The sequence below is a fragment of the Sceloporus occidentalis genome, unplaced genomic scaffold (genome assembly GCF_023333645.1).
Source record: "Sceloporus occidentalis isolate IW3139 unplaced genomic scaffold, rSceOcc1.0.p SCAF_72, whole genome shotgun sequence".
NCBI classification, from domain to species: domain Eukaryota; kingdom Metazoa; phylum Chordata; class Lepidosauria; order Squamata; family Phrynosomatidae; genus Sceloporus; species Sceloporus occidentalis.
The window spans coordinates 3,419,043-3,439,626 of NW_028317052.1; the positions used below are offsets into that span (position 1 = coordinate 3,419,043).

The 20,584-nt window shown below is 39.5% G+C and overlaps 1 protein-coding gene across 1 annotated transcript in view; it reads left to right on the forward strand.

The window, feature by feature from the left end:
* LOC149286097 (seizure protein 6-like) overlaps positions 1–20,584 on the forward strand; it is a 97,156-nt gene that overhangs the window by 36,248 nt on the left and 40,324 nt on the right. The window contains exon 3 of the mRNA XM_089494376.1: positions 11,853–12,045. Within this exon, the coding sequence (XP_089350502.1) occupies positions 11,853–12,045 (193 nt within the window). The remainder of the gene's footprint in view (positions 1–11,852; positions 12,046–20,584) is intronic.

The window sequence follows — 20,584 nt, forward strand, 5'->3', positions numbered from 1 at the left end:
CAATATCCTTTTGCCCATAAATTGTAATTGACAACCATTTTGCTGTCCCATAAGTAATGTTGAAACGAAAGCTACGTACATACAATGTACTGTGTTGTGGAGTGTGATCCAATTTCTTGCATTGTTAGCGTCACTTGCTCCCCTGTCGTTGATCTTTTTCAGGAGTATTTGCCCTTCACTTTTTTACCTCCCCATAATGAAGAAAGGAGGGATGGTATTGTCCTCTCCCCCTCCCATATTCTCCTGTGCTCATTGTCAAAAAAGGTCACTAAAGGTCAATAAATATATTTTGTAATATATTTTTTGTAATAAAAAATATTTTTGTAACAAAAGTGAGAAATGCAAAAACATATCGAGGGAAGAAATGGAAAGATGTAAACGACAAAGATAGATGAAGAGATGATACAGGGTAGGCAACGGAATGAGGAAAATAAATAGACCAGTTTGAGATACCACATTACAGAATGAATGGTTCCTACAATGAAGATTGACAGGCAGATCGAAGAACAGATAAAGTATAAAAGTGGCTAATGTACAAAGATAAAAATGCAGAGCTAGAGAACAGTGACAGAAAACTCATATAGATGAAGACAGATGAGAGAACAATGTTTGGATACGTATGATTTATTTATATTGTTCTGATTTTACTGTTACAAACATTCTGTGAAAGCCAGAGCGATATCGCGCTCTTTACCTTTGACATGGTCCTAAGCACCCTCGCCAGTCGCCAAATGCAGCTGAAGTTTGTTAAACCCTGAAAATCACAAGCCAAGTATCAACAAGATGCAAATAATAAGGTTTCAAGTAAGTGATAAAGGTTCATCCTCCACTCTGGATCGATATTTAGTTCATATTCATACTGTTTTTGGCTTGATTTAATACAAGTTTTTCTTTTTTAACAAAACTGCTTCATTTGGAAATTTGAGTATTTATTATGTGACAGTTTACTAAAATTAAAAGTGCATTGATTTGACAAATAGACCATATTCATATTACCATGGTTGTCATGACAACCTTACATTTTGAACATTGTTTCAATCCTCCTACTGCATGAATCTATGTAGATTGGGGTAAGTGAACTGACGATGTATTGAATTTTTAAAGCAATCCATTTAAATGAACACAAAAACTCATATACAGTACAATAGGAAATTAAGGGGAAACTTTTTTCAATTAAGTAAAGGATCTCAGCATATTACTCTCATTAGTTATTAGTAATGATTGGTTACTCTCAAAACTGTAGGTATCAGAAAACCGGTATTTGGGGTATATTTACACAATCTTGCACTCCCAATAAATAATAATTTATTCACATCAACTAGACTACAAGATAGATGCTGATGCGAGATGAAAAAACCCACAATAAGGCCCTGAGTGTCTTGCTCATTACAAATGCAAGTTGGAACCAAGGGAGGTCAAGTACCTTTATTGGACATAATGAACATTTTGTTCAACAATATAATTAGTAGGAGTCAGGGGAGGGCTGGCAGCCTAAGGCCTGGGGGGCAAGTCTAGTCAACTGGCCCGTTGCACCATCAAAGCGGCTGCGAGCGACATTGAAAGCGGCCGTCGTGCGGCAGTCACTCCACCAGCGCCTAATGAAATTAAAGTGGCCGGCGTGCACGCACCGCATGCCTCAGCTCTTCATCACACCCCTTTTAAGATGTGGGAAGAGGAGCTGAGGCATGGCCATTGGGTCTGACAGCCGCATGATGCAGGGGGGTACCGAGAGTATTTGGCACCTGTGGCAGACCCTGTATGTGGCACCCCCCCCACACACACACTTTAAAACTGCATAGTTTCTATGGTTAGGCAAACATTGACAGGGGTACAGCATATTTGTTATCATTATATGCTTAGGGATTATGCGGTACCACCGTCAATGTGTGCCTATACATTGAGCCAGACACTGACAACCCCTATCACTATATACTAAGCCAAACATTGATGTGGTGTAGGCTTACCACTTTAGTGACTGGCATAGTATATAGTAGGGATGCAACGAAATGAAAATTCTGGACTGAAACTAAAAATTCAGCATTCACTTGGCCAAAACTGAAAAAAAAAACAAAAAAAAACTTTAAAATACTTTATTAAAAGTAACACCAAAATTAGACAAAAAAATCAACAACAATATTAACATATATATACACACAAACACACATATATATAACAACAATCACAATCCTATCATGCCCAGGTTCTAGCATGTGCTGGCTGACTTAGCATGATAGGAGTGTGATTGCTGTTTGCAATTATATATATATATAGTAATACTGTCATTGAATTATTCTGTCCAATAAAAGTGTTAACACACCGAAGTTGGACCAAAAAATAATTTATAACAGCAATCACACTCCTATCATGCCTAGGCAGCCACTACATGCTGGAATCTGGGCATGAAAGGAATGTGATTACGGACTCCCTATGCCAAGCTATCCCCCAACACTTACACATCCATGCTATCTGAAACCCTCATTCACAAACATTCAGCATAACACCCATCACTCTCACACACTTACATTCAGCATAACACCCATCACTCTCACACACTTACATTCAGCATAACACCCATCACTCTCACACACTTACATTCAGCATAACACCCATAACTCTCACACACTTACATTTAGCATAACACCCATCACTCTCACACACTTACATTCAGCATAACACCCATCACTCTCACACACTTACTAATCCACTCTTTCCTACCTTTTCTTCTTTCACTCTCACTTTTCCTCCTCCTCCTCTTCTTCTTCTTCCTGTCCTTCCGGTGCACTGAGCGCGGAAGATGGTGGGCGTGGCTTCAATGTTGTGCCGCGCGCATCGTTTCTGAAGGCGTGCCGGCATGGTGGCACCCCTCAGATGAGCGGCAGCCGGGGCGGACCGCCCCCCTCCCCCCCACGCCAGGTACGCATGACGGCCGCATTCAATCCTGCTCGCGGCCGCTTAGTTTTTAACTTTGCGGCCGCAGCCGCATTGAATGCTCGTCCGTCCGGCCCACCGGCCCGGATTTAGGGCGGCCTGGGGGGCAATTGCCCCCCTGCCCCCCGGCCCAGTCCGCCCCTGGTAGGAGTCAGCACAGTTTTGTAAAAGGCAGGTAGTGTCACTGACTTTAAATTGCATTCTATGAACAGGTGAGCACAAATATTGATTGGAGTGTTTGAGTGGATGTGATTTATTTGGATTTTGCAAAAGGCATTTTTTATGTTCTGAAATAGGCATGGGCTATATTGCTTGTACCTGAACACTGGTTTAAAAATATTGTTCGGAGAATTGTTAAAGTTAAGAAAATTCTGCAATCGGACAAAAGTAATAAGTAATCTTGTAGAGAAAGCACCATATCTCTGAAAGCCTTGTCTCAAACTTCGATACTTGCAGGGGGAGCTGGTCAAATTGGTAGACTGGGCAGCCAAGTGGCAGATGAGATTTAACATTGAAAAATGCTAATGTGTGCATTTTGGGGAAAATACATGTCCAAATCAGACCTTAAATAGGGTAAATCTTTAAATGACTTAGAAATAAGCATAGAAAATAATTGTGGCAGCAGTGTTCAGTATCAGTCACCTGTTGCAAGAGCCAGCAAGATATTGTCATGCATTAAAAGATGTATTCTTGGCTCACAGGAGGAATTTTTATTTTGCCTCTGTTAGCGAATGATACAACACCACCTTAAATATGCATTGCAATTCTTGGCACTGGTTTATAAAATTGGAAAAAGTAGAGAGATGGGCTACAAAATGAATAAGGGGAATCCATCAACTTGATTATGATGAAAGGTAATAAAAGTCAAATTTGTTTACACAAGAAAGGGTGTCTTAATGTTTAAAGTTTTTACTAGCCTAATATTACACAAGGTATCAAAGGCAAGCTATGTTGTTGCAGCCAAAACAAAGGTCTGAGATAGAGTAGACATTCCTGGTGGGGAACAAGCCAAATGGCTAGTGATTTAAGTAAATTAGAAAAATGGTCAAGAGCATGTTAACTACAGTTCAATGTTGATATGCAAAATAATGCATTAATTTCAATTAGTAAGAGTTGCAGGACAAATCACACTTTCATTCAAACAGCTAATGCAGAAATAAACGGCCTAACTGAAAGCACAAATAATAAATAGATACAGCTATACATGGTGCTTCACTTGCACATTTAATAATTCACAATTGGTTGATACCAGAGGAGGCCCCTGCCGGCGAACCTATGGATTTCCACTCCCGTTAACCCCTGCGATGCTGCGTACATAAGGTAGGCTAGACGGGGAAGGGACCAGGGAGATTAGAAAACGAAGACGAACATGAAGATTCTTTGTGTTGTGTGTCTTCGTCTTCGTATACGTTTTTCCGCCGCTATGTTCGTATGTTCGGCATTCGGGCTGGACAACGTTTGACCAAATACGAATGCACAAGTCTTATAATTACAACCATACCATTTCAGTTATAGTTGCATTAAAATATGTACAGAGCAATAATATACTATGGCTAGTATCTCTTGTGAATTGTGATTGATATAAAAAACACGCATCTCCCGCATAAATATTGGGGATTCCATTACACTATATGGTCGTATAATGCTTCACCCACTCATACCGCAAAGTATCCCAATCTTAGTGAGTCTTATCTAGTCCTAACATTTATTTATTTTTTTGCCTTACTTAACCCAGAAGTCTAATCAGGACTGAAAATGTGCACAAAAATTACAAAAACAAAAGTTAACTCTAACCCTTGATGTTTTTGTAGCAATTGTTGTAAAACTTTTCAAGAGGAAATTTGTATTGGTGGTAAGCTTAGCAACATTTTTATACTTCTTCAAGGCCAAACTCCCTTGGAGGCCACATCAAACTTGCCCGACACTATTTAGACAATCATTGTCAATGGTCAGTGATAGTAAAGTGATTGTAAAGTTTCCAATTTACCCCATATGTTAAAATATACCTCCAAAGTTCTTAATATCAAGCAAGAAGCAAAATAGAGGCAAATTGCTAGAATGGTTCAGTGTTTGGCAAATAAAACTGACAGACGTCTAAAGGCCAGATCCCTATTGTCAAAAAGCTGTTTCTTTTCTTACAACTGGAAAATGAATATGCTTCGAGTGCACACATTGTAAACACAGAGATTGTGAGAAATGAGAATTTAAGACCCATGGGAAACACAGTGAAAGGGAAACAAAATAACTTTCAGTCAATAGCATTCTAAAGATGGAGTTTTTTATATTTTTTCTGTTTACTTGCATTTGACCATTTTGTGAATATTAATGCGAGATACTCAGGCTTTGCACTTGTTAACTAACAATATAGCCTAGTTTATGTCAGGCACCAGATTGGTACCGCAACAAATGCAGACATATACGCACCGTGGGAGGAGATCCACTAACCCTAGTGACTTGCAGAGTAGACAGGCCATGTGGGTAGTGAACAGATTCACAGTGTTACCCAAGGATAAGCCAAAGTCAGTCTAGAGCTCAATATGGCAAGCACCAGGCAACAATAAATCCAAGGCAGGCAATGGCCAGAAATCCAGCAATGCAATAAAAAAGGACACAGGCAAAAAGGTAATCCAGAGACAGTACAACGATCAATAGGGCAGGCAAACATAAATCCAAATATTGGGGATTCTGTCACACTATATGGCCATATATTGCTTAGCCCCCACTACGACAAAGTACCCCAAGTTTCATGACTATATTGCTTAACAAGGAGCTAAATCAGTGGGATTGCCTGAGAGCCTGGAGGCTTTTTTTGGGCTGCTGGGCTTGAACCCATGCATGATGCCGCAGACCCGACCCCCTGAACACCCCATTGAATATATGACTGGGTGGTGCAGCATCATTAGCCCCAGTGTTTACATTAGAATGTAAGCTCTAGAGAGCTAGGATCTCTGTCCTTCTTGTTTTGCTTGTTTGTTGAGTATACAAAAGTAACCCAGTTGACCATTATTTGATAATAGTTCACAAACCTACAATGGTAAATATTGCTAAATATTGAACATCTTGCTCATAACTTAGTATACAGATCAACAATTGTAAAGGAAGCTTCACTTGGCAGAGGGAACTCCACAAAATGATTATTATTTATTGCTTTATATAAATCCATAATACTCCTCAGCGCTGTGCAATGTTTTCTAAGTTCACTGATTTCTTGCTTAGTTAAGTGTATGCAGAAGGGGAGACCAGTAGCCTTGGAACATTAGAAATTCAGGACTCTGGATAAGTGCACACCTAGGTCTTTCCAAAGGGTCGTTACTGAATATCTGAGCTTGCTAATGTCACTGACTGAACACCACTAAATTGGGTGATATTTTTGGTGACATACATTATAACTTCACACAACTACAGATTATACTTCAAAAGCTTAACTAATGTCTTTCCGCTGCCCATGTTTTGGGACACGTAATCGTTTCATGTTCTTGTTTGTCCAGCAGTCAAACAAATAACTCTAAATCCTTGATGTTTAACCAGCTGTCAGTTAAACAAGAAGAATGTACCACTGTTTACCCCAAGCCGATTATACTGACTCACAGCATGAGCTTTCCTGAATAAGCTTCCGGCTGAAGAGCCTTTGCTAAAAATATGTGTTAAGCTTTGCGTAGCTCCAAGTATAGCATGTCCATAGGCTGACGAATTGTCAGTGCTGTCCCCGCATCATCTCAGTATGTTTTATGGGAGGCTACGAGGATCGATCAAGAGCATTTCACCTTCTGACATTGAGGGCTGCACAGACAGAAAGTATCAGCTAAATTATGGAAGCTGCAGCTGTGATTCACATGGCTATAATTCCCCTGAAGTGGTCCGGTGACATCATAAACCACTCATCTGTCCGAAGGGCAGCCGATCTGTCAGTGTGGCTAGAATGATCAGAGATGAGGGAAAGCTGATCAGAGGACAATGCTTTATATTCTAGGGCACGCAATAGGAATTGGCTTGGGGCCTGATACAAAAATCAGACCATCTGTATTCTTTTCCAGTCTACATTGCAAAAAATGCATGGCCTGCCTCATTTGTAAGAGTTGACGACAGCTGCCATAAAAAGTACGACGGCTATTGACTGCGGTCAGACAGTATGTTCTCTAACCAAAGAAAAGGAGTTTGAATGCCAAGACAGGGACAGACTATGACACTTTCTAGCTACGATCTATAATAAAGTACCTCTACACTAACTACAGATATGTCTAGCCTGCACAACTTATTTTCAGACTATGGATTGGGTTCACTACATTGTAAATTTGGTTGACATAGAAAACCTTTCCTCTGAGAGGTGCTAAACTGGCCCTCCATAGTGATCATTTCACAATTAGCGCTGTCATTTCCAATGGAAGTGAGGGGCAGCTCTTCAGAACTCAACCATACCCAGGGACCCCATGCTGGCCTCATTTATACGGAAAGAGTGAAACATTACCATAGGCTACCTAGGGACAACAATACGGATAGCTCCATTTACTATAAAGCAGGAGATAAAATGCATCGAGCAAGGTAGCAACTGTAATACCTTTCTGACTTTTCAGTACCGGTAAAGCGAGGATTCCAGACCTAGTGTCTGTTAAGTCCTGCAAGGTTTTTTCAATCTATAAGAATGAACACAATAATATCCGTCTGCATCGCTTGTATGAGATAACGGTCATATTTTTTCATTGTTCAATAAAGTGAATTGAAATTCTGAATTTCTTTCACTGGACCATAGCCCATGTCTTTCATTTCCTTCACACATAAAGCTACAAATAATGTTTGAAGTAACAATAATACCAGCAGTGTCATTTTGTATTTGTTCCTTGCACTATATGAAGGGGAAAAATACAATTATTGGTGGGATTTTGCCAGACTCCAAGGTCATTCCATTTTCTGACGTAGCTTTCCATATTTGCAATCACAGTAGCCAACACACAAAGCTATTTAGGTATTCTGAACAATAATTCCCAGGGTGTTCTTCACAAAGTTTGAAGAATTCCTAGAGAGATATGAACTGTAGAAACTTTGTAAGTTCCTTCATATGCATTAATTTAGCCTGAAAAGACAGAATAAAATACTCACCTTAGGTAGAAGCTGCAGCAGAATACCTTCTTGGTGGTCCGATGTTTTGTCCACCGATTGGCTACTTTCTGATTTTCTTCTTCACTCGGAACACGTTGCTGACAGAATGCAATCAGGAGATGTGTTGGGGTGGGTGGTGAGTAAATGGGCAAATGGATTTTGGAGGATTCTGTATGCATTTGCAAGGGGGACACTACTGTACTACTCATGTATAAAAAGTGGGTGGAGTGTTTATGAAATTCTGAGTTATATCACACCGTTACAACACAATTTCCACAAATTACTATCTAAAAGAACTTGAATGCCTCTGAGCAAAAATGTTCTCAGTTTCCTGTCCTATGTTCCATATAGAAGCTGCTGTAGAGCTTCACGACAGATCCATTCAGTATGGGCATTATTAACTATCAACTGATTAGAGCTCTTACATTCTACGGATTGGTAAACTGAGACATTTTGTAGACCTCTACATGGGGCATTTGATAAGTGGCATGTGTTATTATTATTACAGTTATGATGAGTGCAAGAAATGATTTGCACTGCAAGAGGCAAGTTAAAGACTGAAAAAGGAGAAGTGAGCAGGAGGACAAGGATGGCTTTTCCTGACTGCATTCCTGGATAATGTTTTATATATTACAAATAACCTATAGGACCTATTACAAACAACCTATAGGACCTAGTCCTTACAGGGATGTAGACCTTGGATTTAAACAAAGATGGCCCTAAACTCCAAGAGTACTGCTTTCACCACAAGCCAATTAAAATTATCTTAGATGCGTCAAACGTGGGTGAAGCATAAACAAAATGGGAGAAGTTCATTAAAAACCACAGCGTGGGTAATATTAATTTGTTTAAATATGTCTTCATTTATTGTGAATATTTTAGAAAGTTTATCTGCAAATCTGCAAAATAGTTGAAAAGGTATTAGGAGAAAAGCATCTATTTTATGTCTCAAAGACAAGCCATTATTGCAACTGACATTTTCAAATAGGATTCAGATGAGTTTGGTATCTATTTAATCCTGATGTGTCAATTATGTTTTATAGTTTTTTTTCTTCTGTAATATGCATTATTATTTTCATTATTACCATGAGAAGTTTTGTAGGTTAGAAAAGGTAGTTTTGACAAGTTTGAGAAGTTTTGTAGCTATTACAATTGGAAAATTCCAATGAAGGTTAGTTGTGATTCCTGTTTTGGAGAGTTGACATTTTAAAGACAGCTGTACATTTTTAGAAGTTGCTGCCCTCGGCCTGAGACTGGAGAGCACCCCACCTGCCCCCCTAACCTACCTTGATGAGGGGGAGCTCTTCCATTGTGCGTCCTCTTTGCACTGAGTACATGTTGTATAACTGAAGATGCATTATATATATATATATATACAGTATAGCCACATGACATATTTAATTTAGACATGACCAAGGACCAAATAAGTTTCTTTGCCTGAATATTAATATTTTGCAGTTCAGTACACTATAAATAAACATGTAATAAAATTCAATATTGAATACCCATTAGAAAAAAAAATTATATATATACTTTATATATGTACTAACAGGAGCATTAATCTTAACTTAATTTTCAGAGACTTTAGATGATTACTCTGCATTAAATTATTGGGGATTATTGGCATTTAATTTGTTCTGGCCATGTTTGTAAGAGGATAACATGAGGACAGTATATTAATTAATTTGATACTATTGTGTCACACAGATTACAGCTTGCAAACAAAATAGTCTCCTATATTTAAAACATATTATGTCCAAAACATATGCAATGAACCGAAATGGAGACATTGCTACAGACTCTAGTGGCAGATGGTGTACTGTAGTGTACAGCCACCAGCTGGATATGTCCACATATATATACGCTATGTTGTTAAAAAAAACAAAGCCCAGGCATCGGCCACACTTACTCCTTCAGACAGCCGCTGGCCATCGCCAGTCCGGCCCTGGGTACTTTTAATACAAATATTTATGCTAAAACATATAACAGTTTGTAATAATTGTGATATTGTTCATTTAACTTTTAATATACACAGCCCAACGAACCAGAACTCTCTCTCTAAACTGTAACTGTGCATCTGTTTCCTCCAGAAATATATACTCTGTTTTACCTGACTCATCCATAGAACCTTTGAAAGTTTTGTTAGTCTTTGTGAAACAAACCACTCACTGACAAAGATCAATATCACCCAAAGTAAGAGCAACAACATCTTTAAAATCTTTTACATGTTATTTCGTTGCTTCTTCGAATGTTTGGTTTCCTCATCTTTGAGACCTGTCTTGTCATTATACTTTGAATGATTTGATGACATCCATGCAAAACACAGCGGCCAACCTTTCCTTCATGGGAGGCCTCAGTTTTGACTTGAAGGAGACCGGGTGGGAATGTGCCCTTTAAAGGTTGTCTGTTATTGATCTACACAGGGCCCAGTAAGATAGTGAAAGCCAGAGGCCCATATTGATCGCAGTCAGCTAAACATTCATCATACAGACTGTACAACGTACAACAGCCAAAGCATAAACACGTTCCTGCCATCATTAGTGAGTGGAGGCTGATGTAAGCCAGGGGCACTGACTGCTTTCAGCAAAACCTCTTGTGTCTATTGCTGGACGGGAACAATATGGGTAGAAGAAAAGGGGTTTATTTCTTTTCAATAAGAAATAAGTCAAAAGAAGTGCAAACTGCAATGTATCGCATTGAAATAACATTTTCAGGCAGTCCTCTTTTGACATAAAACAGACATTCTAGAACCCACTGTCTACTACAGAACCTTCTGCTACAATAACTGAGCATTTTCTAATCCATATTATCAATATGCGACATACTTTTACTTGTGTGAAAAAAAGATATTTGGAAACTACCACTACTACTAAACTGTAAAACTTTTTGATTTAGACACTGGCTTAGAGGTTGTAAAAAATGATTGAATATTTTTCAGTCGGGAGCTGGCGTGGTCCAGCGTTATGATGTGGTTAGCTGTACATTACTCAGAGTCATAGACAGAGAAGCTGATCCATCTCAAATCAATGATGTAGTTTGGTGCTGTATGGATAGTGTAAGTATCTAAGGGATATTTATGTGAACTGTGTATATTGGATATATGTCTATGTCCATTCGCTCATAATATAATCAGCACATTTTTTGTGCTGCGACTGATCACCCTCATACAGTTTGGGGGCATATGGTAGTCCCCGTCATCCTGTATACCGCTAAGAGTACCATACATGTACACTGTTGTGACCTGTAATTGTGTTGCCCAAAGTGTTGTTTTATAGAGCATACCTTTTTTTGACTCATATAAAATAGTATTAACACACTTATATAGCGTATATACCATTGCTTCACTTTATTTAACATTTTTCAGGTTGGCAACAGTGAAATAACGATATAGCGCAGGATTCACATGGAAAACTGTTACATTTAGTGTCAATAATTGCCTTTGTTGATGGGTTACAGTTGCCATACCAGCCATTATTTCTTGAACACGTCTATTTTTTGCATGCGCTTCCCTGCATTATGGTATAAGCTTGATTAAGTAATTGATTTCCTTCTGTGAGTTTATACATCCCACATACGCGCAACTGAATAAGTGGTGGATAGCAACATGTGAAAATTAGATGTATCCTGGAAAAAAAATGAACCCTATGATAACCATATCGGTAACATATAGTCAGGTCTAGTACAACCATTTACTAGAATTAAAATTCTTTGGAAAAATATGTTTTATGATGGCAAATAATGTATCCCTTTCCTTGCTGCTAAGTGTTTTCTGCAGAATACGTCAAAAGAGAATACAAGGCGTTATAATATCAAATTAACTCTTTCAACAGGTGCAAAATATCAGTTTGTCAGAAGGCGAGATGGTAACCGTGGAGAACCTGGAAGGGGTGGAGCCTGTGATTCTGGCTAACGAATCATTCCTTATGAGAGGTCAGGTGATTCGCAGCCCAACAAACCAAGTCATGATCCACTACCAGAGTTTGCATCAAACCAACCCAGGCAGCTTTCGGTTCCATTTTCAAGGTAACATTTTATGTAGAGCTTGCTCCAGTAAATGATCATTAACTGTAAATGAGGTCTTTCTAATTGAGATGTGCCCCTATTCAATGCATTAGTTTAAAGGGTTAAAAAAATGTTGTGCTCCTCTTTGTCACATCCAGGAGACCCACTCGCAGCGGCCAAGCAAGGGCTAACTGGAGTGTGGTCTCTTCAAACAGCTCGCTTACCCAATTGCCGTCTCCTGCGAGGTCACTTTACGTTGTGAACAGGTCAGAGACGCTCTTGTGATGCGCACAGGGATGGGTCAGGCTCATTGCCAGAATTGAAATGGCCATAGCTGCAGCATACAGACACGGTCCTATGATTGTCTTGAAGTTTTGGCATTACTGTTTTCTGGCAAATCTGAAACCTGAAGCTGTGGATCCTGGGGCTACCTGTTCTGTGCATCAACCTGTGGCATCTCCTATCTGCAATTATCCAGCTTTGCTAGCTACAACTCAGTTCCATACGTATTTGCCTCTACCAGAGCTTTCACAATGTTGGGGATCACCCATCCTGGTCACCTATCTTGGGGCTCAACCAGGGTAGGTTAAACCAGGACAAATCACTCATGTGGTGTGTGTGCTCCTGGGTTCTGGCATTATGACACTTTTATCTTCTTTATAAAGAGCTCAAGGTCATGGTATTCCCTACAGGGAGCACGTACATAAAACCAATTCAATTCAATCTCAATAATGCAATTCAATCACAATAAGGCAAGTGCAACTTTAATATTACAATATGTTTCTTCACATTTGGCAAAGCCCAAAGGGACAACCAGACCATGAGGTCTATGATTCAGGAAGTAGCAAAGGAACAAATACTGTAAATGCCCTGACCAAATCTGAATTAGTTTTTACACCAGAAAGCTTTGAAAGACATTAAAATATCTTGGGATTAAATGTTTTATTATCTTTTCTGTGAAATAGATCTTATTGTGCTCCAACTGAAAAATAAACGTAAAACCCACAAATAATAAAGAACTATATATACAGTTTCACTATACTATTTTTGTAAACCTGGCAAACTGCTTCTGTTGATATCCATGTGTGATTTTTTTCTGGAAGGTGATAATGGTGATGACTTCTTTTAGTGAAACTCACAGGCCATCTTGCAGAGAACATGTGGGTTTGTGCAGCGCCACCAAAATAATACCCACAACGGAAATATTTGCAAACAAAGACAAATTAAGCCTTTCGTAACTACCATCTGCTTGGAGAGATTAAACGGAAAATAAGTTTTTGTTTGTGTTTATGTGATGCACTTTGTTGGGTTGTGTGCAAATTTAATGAGCTTTTTTTATCTGAAATGTCTGACAGTCAAAACTATGTACCAGAAAGCCTTTTTTTAACTAATTAACTATTCTTTGTATATAGTTTTTTTCCTAGAGGGTTGCATATATGTCAATATACCAAGGTAGCTGGATATCCTCCATGTATAACTCACTGTTGAGGTTAAAGAGTAAATACACCACCACTTAAAGAGAAATTAATTAGATTGTAAGGTTAGTTTATTTTTTTTATTTTTTTCTGATGTTTTCCTTTGGAATACTTTATTTTATTAATTAGAAATATTAATCAATAACACCACACAAGGACTTGATAATAAGTTGTACTATAACAGCTCTCTTAAATGTATTGATGATCATGCTTCTGGAAAAATACAAGGATATAAAAGCATATTTTTCCATACAATGAGAAAGGCGATGAAGTGTATGTGGATATGGCCAACTTTCATATTTGCACAGCCTCAAAAAAGAACATTCCTCTAAATACTGGATAAGTGGTGTACACAGACGTGGGTAGAGTTAACCTGAAACAGAAGGCTATGAAATAAGTTTGTAATCTCAGTGACAGTTAGTATATTTCTTCTTCAGTGAAAAAAAATAAACCAACAGAAGTTATTAACAGCCCTGGCACCGTAAGGTGGAAATATACGAAGTCTGGTGATGCTTAATTCCATAGATTGCCACCTCACTGGCCTTCAAAAGATATGACTTTCAAGATGTAGATCCAGGTTCTAGATGCCTCCTCTCTTGGATGATGTATCTAGAACAGCAGACATTAGAGTCTATTGTACATTTGTTCTATTTGTTCTATCCACAGTGTTTAGGAATAGAAGTATTGGCATTTCCTCTAGCACAAGTCAGATTCTTTCTTTTTTGATGTTGGAAAATTATTTTCTCTGTTTTCAACCACAAAATTAATTTTTAGATGTATATTTCAAAAATGAGCTTGAGGCGGCTGACTGCCTAAAAAGTAGTTATTTTGTTGGATGTATTGGCTAACTATGCACTCTAAAATACACTGCCTTGCCACTCACTTCAATTATGGTAATAGGTGTCAAGAGAATCATTCATGACTGTAATACAATTAAATCAGCCAACATAAAAATTCTTAGTGGATTAACTCATAAGGCTTAGGGAGCTTTGAATCCCCAGTGATTTCTTCCCCAAATGTTCCTTGAATAGTGCATAAAAATATTAAATGACACACATCTGTACTAGATTTAGAAAGGTCAGTGGGAGTGGGAGAAAGGCATAGAGAGAAAAAAGAGACCACAGACCACAGACAGTAGCTGGAGACAGTTATAGACACATATTAGGATTTTGGTGGTCAGTGGCTATTTCACTGGTTGAAAATGTTTTCTAATGATATAATCAGCTATTTGACAAGACTAGACTCTCCTGTGCATCCTATACACTTTCATTCAATAACAAAAAACAAATGTAATATATGTAATGCAATCTTACAATGTAGTTCACAAGCTATTTTACAGTTATTGATAGAGTAATACAATTTCTTGCTGTGAAAAGTGTACTCTATGATTCCAACTGGCATTAAAGCAAACCATAAACAGAAATTGCAAAACATTTTGAGACATTTTCTTGTGTTTGTAGAATAAATTCTGTAATAACACCAGGGAACAACTTTTTTCAAATCTGTTGTAGATAAGGTTCCCTAATAGGTCCATAACAAGGCTGCATATGCAGCATCCCACAAAGAATGGGTAACTCAGCTGTCCACGTTTTTAGAGAATGCTAGAACAATGTAGCCAATTGTGACGGGCGACTCCTGCGACCCTTTTGTTCCTGTCTCCTTGTAGGGCACCAGTCCAGTTTGTATGGATATATATATATGTGCGCATAGATGTGTATGTATAAGTGTGCATGGATATATAGTTGTGTGTGTGATCATGGATGTGTAATTGTGTGTGTGTGAGCATGGATCTCTGTATGTATGTGTGTGTGTGTGAGCATGGATGTGTAATTGTGTGTGAGCATGCATTTGTAATTTTGTAACTCTGCTTACATTTGCTTCTGCTCACTCTTAGTCACTAGCCCTTCTGTTCCCTTACACTTACCACCAATCCCATTTATGTTATATCCCTGTGCTCAGACAGTCAGTGTGTGGGTACTGAGGGAGCATGGACTGAGGATAAGGGGTTTGGTGACGCTGATGTTTCATTAGGTGAGGTGCCTATCACTACAGTGCTATGTATGTCTGCAAATTACATTTAAAAACACCTACCTTTCAGGGGAATCGTCTGGCTACCCCTCGCACAGCACCATCCCCTCTGTCGCCGCCTGGGTCTGCGGCAATCTAGGGGAGTAGGAGTTGGAGTAGTTCCTTTACCTCCTATAAAAGCCCCAAACACCATGCCTTCAGTGCTTGCTTGTTGCATGCTGTGTGGTTTACCTTGTGTACTCCTACCAGTTGTTCCCTTGAAGCTACAGTCCCTTTTGTATCCCTATTTATCATTTGACCTCCTGTCTTCTGACCTTGGCTTGTTCCTGGACTTTGTGATACTCTATTGACCCGACCTTGGCTAAGCACCTGGACTTTGTGTTACTCTTTTACCCTGACCTTGGCTACCACCTGGACTCTGCTCAGGGCCGGCCCAACAATGGAGCCGAGTGGGGCAACCGCTCCAGGCGGCACTTTTGAAGGGGCGGCACTTTGCCGCCCCAAGCCCCCTTTTTTTTATTATTTTTATTTATTTTTTTTTAAAGCGAAAGAGAGAGAAAGGGGCGCCGAGTGGTTTTCGCTTACCAAGCTGTCAGTACCCGCTCGGCGCCCCTCGCTCTCTCCTCTGCGGCGAGTCTTCCTGTTCGGTCTCGGTGCCAGCTTGTAATGCTGAGTGCCGGAAGATTTCCGGCGCTCAGCATTACAAGCCGGCACCAAGACTGAACAGGGAGACTCGCCGCAGGACTGCTGAAAGGTAAGTACAAGGGGGGGGGGAGGGGGAGAGGAAGGGTAGATAAGGGGGGGGGCGGCATTTTAAAATTCGCCCCAGGCGGCATTTTGCATTGGGCCGGCCCTGACTCTGCTTTTTACGTTACCTGTCCTACCCTGGTGTTATTTGCTTCATTAAACCACAGGATAGTTTGCGGCTCTTCTTTTTGTCATTCTGTCGCTACGCTCCGCTGACCCAACCACGACAATGAAACGGCTTCCTATCAGAAATGGTAGAAGCTAACACAGTAAGGAAATGTAAGCATGCATGGTATAGGCATAAAGCTATCCTGAATCCAACACAAGACCAAGGACTTATTAAGGTCTGAGTCTCTACATCTCTGAGCAGACGAGATGGGCTGAAGGGTTCTTATCTGCTCTCAAATTCTTTGTTTCTCAAGTAAAATATTTTAACCTATATTTATGCAACATTTATAAACCATTCCTGAGCTGTGTCCTTTCTCTGTACACTCTTATCAAAGAATTGCCCCACAACATTTTTTACTATATATTGTTTTGAACACAGATTTTGTTTTGATATTGGAAACTGTAAGTTTTAGTTGAAGTTAAGACCTTTTATTGGACCAACATAGAAAAATATTGTTAACCTTTAAATCTCTGTGGCCAGCTAAAAGCATAAAACATGTACTTCTTCAGCAGTTCATAAGTTACTACTTAAGTATTCATATTGTGTACCCATATATAGATATTTATTTACATTTTTCACTGTTATTCAATTTTCAAGCTGTAGGATAGTTGCCCTGAACTTTTTCCTTTAGGGTGCAATCCTTTCTGGTTTTATGTGCAGATTCATCATTAGATACAGGTAATGTCGATTAGATTTTTACAGAGAAAACAGTTATGTTGACATATACATTTTTACTGTAAATATGAGACAGCAGACGGGGGTGCCACACCAGGCGACATCTGAATACCTCACGGGACATCAGATCCAAAGATCCCACCTGCAACTCCAGACTGCTAACCTGTGGGCAATTAAATAAATTAAAGCAATGTAATCCTGCTGAAGTTAATATGTGCCATCTCAGGTTAAATGTGCACACCCTTCATTAAGACACTAATGGAAATAAAATTGGCCTGAGCAATTAGGTGATTATTTACTATAATTACCTACAAAGTTGGGAGATTTGTCATTGGATCCCGGCACATAGCAAATCGCTGTATATAGATTGGGTTAAGCATTGCATGCATCTTTGAAGCTGGCAGTATACTCACATTAGTAACAGCAGCTGCACATGGTAAGGCCATTTCCAGCTGTTCGGTGTCTAGAACACTGAGTGCTTATGCGCTGGGTTCTCGTCCTTGGTTACATTTTGATTGTATTTACAGAATGAAAGCTGGCTGCTGTTTTTTTTTTTTTTACCCGGTGAAGGTTAAACTCATCCGTGAAGCTCTTATCAGAGTCTTCTTGTTTTTTTACTTGCAATATTCATTGGTGTTCTTTCTTGTTGTTGATGAGGGGTTTATTCATATGTTTTATGCATGCGTACTAAGTGCACCAGTTTTTGCGGGACAGTACAGATTTTTGGTCGCAGTTCCACTGACCTGACCCGCCCCGCTGTCCTGTCTTTTCGGTCAGTGGGGATCATGGGCCAGCTGAGGAGATCCTCGGGTGCTCCATGACAGTCCCAGACAACTGTGCTATTGCCCAGACCCCCATTGTAGCTGCCACGTGACCACCTCACAGCACTCTGCACCTGTGCACTGCAAAGAGGCTCTTTGGGTATGGTGGGCGGGTGGTCCCGTCCCTAGACCATGCCCAGTCCCTGCCTCTACGCACACCCTGACTGTCCCAAAGAGGACAGACTCTACAGCTGAGAAGCACACGGTGGCTCTTCAGGTATGGTGGGCAGGTGGTATTTAAATGACAAAGTATATGAGTAGATAGCAGTGCATCGTGCTATAACCTAAACATGTTTTTTCAATTTGGCACATTTCAATCCTCAAGCAAGGCCGATCATAGGCCAAATGGCATCCCAGGTATGAATAATCTTTGGTTCACCTCATTTAAATTATTATTATTATTCATTCGAGATGGCACCATATACTTACAAAATTATTGTTTACTTTCATTAATAAACACGCTGCCTGCATTGACTTGCCATTTTAGTTAAATATTACTGTCTTTTAGGGCTGTAGAATATTGACCAGAGGTCCTAGAAATTAGGAACAGTGGGGGGGGTGAGATTTTGGGTCCCTATAGAGTGACCTACCACTAGTGGCCCAGGAGCTGTCACTTTGGACAGGTCTCACTCAGAATAGACCACCAGTGTCCTCATGATTTAGGCACCCCAAGGGCTTGTCTGGAATGACTAATGCAAAGAACAGCCCTGTCCTCATGTGTCCACACCAGTGTTTAATAACGTGAAAACCTTTTGCCTTGAGAAGTCTTACTACATATATTTCTGTGGGTGCGTTTTATTGGTTTCTCATAACACTCAAGTCATGGTCTAAAGAAAGAACGGTCCAATATTGCACATTATAACAAATGTCTATTGTATACAAACAGGAAAATAAAAACAGTTTACAAATATATTTAGACAAGGCCTCGATTTAAGAAAAACATCTAATTTATTAATGAACCACCTATGGCAATATATTAAATATTTACCAATGCATTGAAGAAAAAAATACGATGTATGCTTGAATTCACAATTTAGTGACTTGTATTTTGCACCCAGCTTTTACAATTTCGTAGAAAATTGATGCATTTTTCATTTTTATCTCACAGTCAAATAAATATGCTATTTAATCAAAATATGCCAAAAACTAAGTTGTTTTGTGTTATACTTGAAATACGCTGAAGCGCCTAACAAGGAAACACTTAACGCACCGAACAATGTTTCTCAGAAAGCCCTGTCAGTCTATTGGCAATATACGTATTATACCATGTGGCCCTTAGAGCGTCTTTTGTACAATGTACACTGTATATATGTATAGCATAGCTGGGAACTCTCCAGGTGTGACTCGGAGTCTCCAGGTGAAACACTGCTTTCCTAGGTCTACAGGTCATGTTCCTCTTTCTTCTGGTAGGGTGAGCAGTGTTTAACTTTGCCCACCCCCTGCTCATTTCCCACACCCCTATGTGCACAAGCCCCGACTACCCCATCAGTTACGCCTGCCCCATGGAGGACTAGCCCCACCTGCACATCTATCTAGCCCTAACCCCCACAAAGCCACCTCCCCAGAAAAAAGAGGGCCCCAGGTAGCCATTCCTCCAGCTTTTTGGAGGTATTCATTCAGCCTCAAGTCAATAGACCATGGCAGATAACCCAAAAACTATTTCTAAAAAATAAAAACTTAATTGCAGTAAAAGTATTTTAAAGGATACAAGATGTGTCCTGTGACAGGCAGTAAGTGAGTCCTCCTAGCTGTTAACCAGTTTCCTTTTATGTGAACATTACCCGTGTCTGGCTGATGCAGTAGAACAATGCATTTTGCATCTCTATAATTGGTAAACTAGAAGTCTGTGTCTTATTACATATGTCCCCAGTGGAAATGTTGCACGTACAGCAACAAAGGATGGCAAATCAAACCAGGGCAACAAAGTCTTGTCTTAGAGCCAGTCTGGTCCAAATGTGGTTGGCACTTGGGTGTTGTTACTCTATGCAGATACCCAGTGTCCACCCAGAAGGCAAAAGCAATGGGTGAGTGCTTCAAGAGTTTTAGAAATCCACCTCTCCATGTGGTGCCCAGAAATAATGCAATTAGTTTTCAGTTGAGCAATATATTATAGACAAAGTACAGGTGTATTAAGAAGGAGGTACAGGCCATCAAATTAGACGTTAAGAAATCATTATCACATATTTCTTTTATGTCTGAGCGACAGACACAGTAAAACATAGCATTAATGCTATAAATCAGTTAAGAATTGGCAGCTTCACACTCCTTCATTAAACTGACAAATTATTAAACTTCTTCGAATAGACCACCAGTCAAAATACTTGTCACAGACCTAAAGGTGCTAAGGACATTGATAAATGGCCATCCTAGCCCAAGCACATCAGTTGGGTGAAAACAGATTGGGGTCTAACTACAGCAAACATAGTTTGCGTGGGTTTTTATAAGTGTTTATTTGCACTTTGTAAATAATTTCTCATTAAAAGACAACAATAAAAACATAAATGTTTAAATATTTAAACTGGGTCAACAGCTTTGTGACAGTTGGTCTGATACCTAAAGTAAATTATGGTACTCATGTCTCCAGCTTTGTTAGACTAAAATTATTTTTTTACCACTACTTGTTATTTATTACACTTACTTTATTT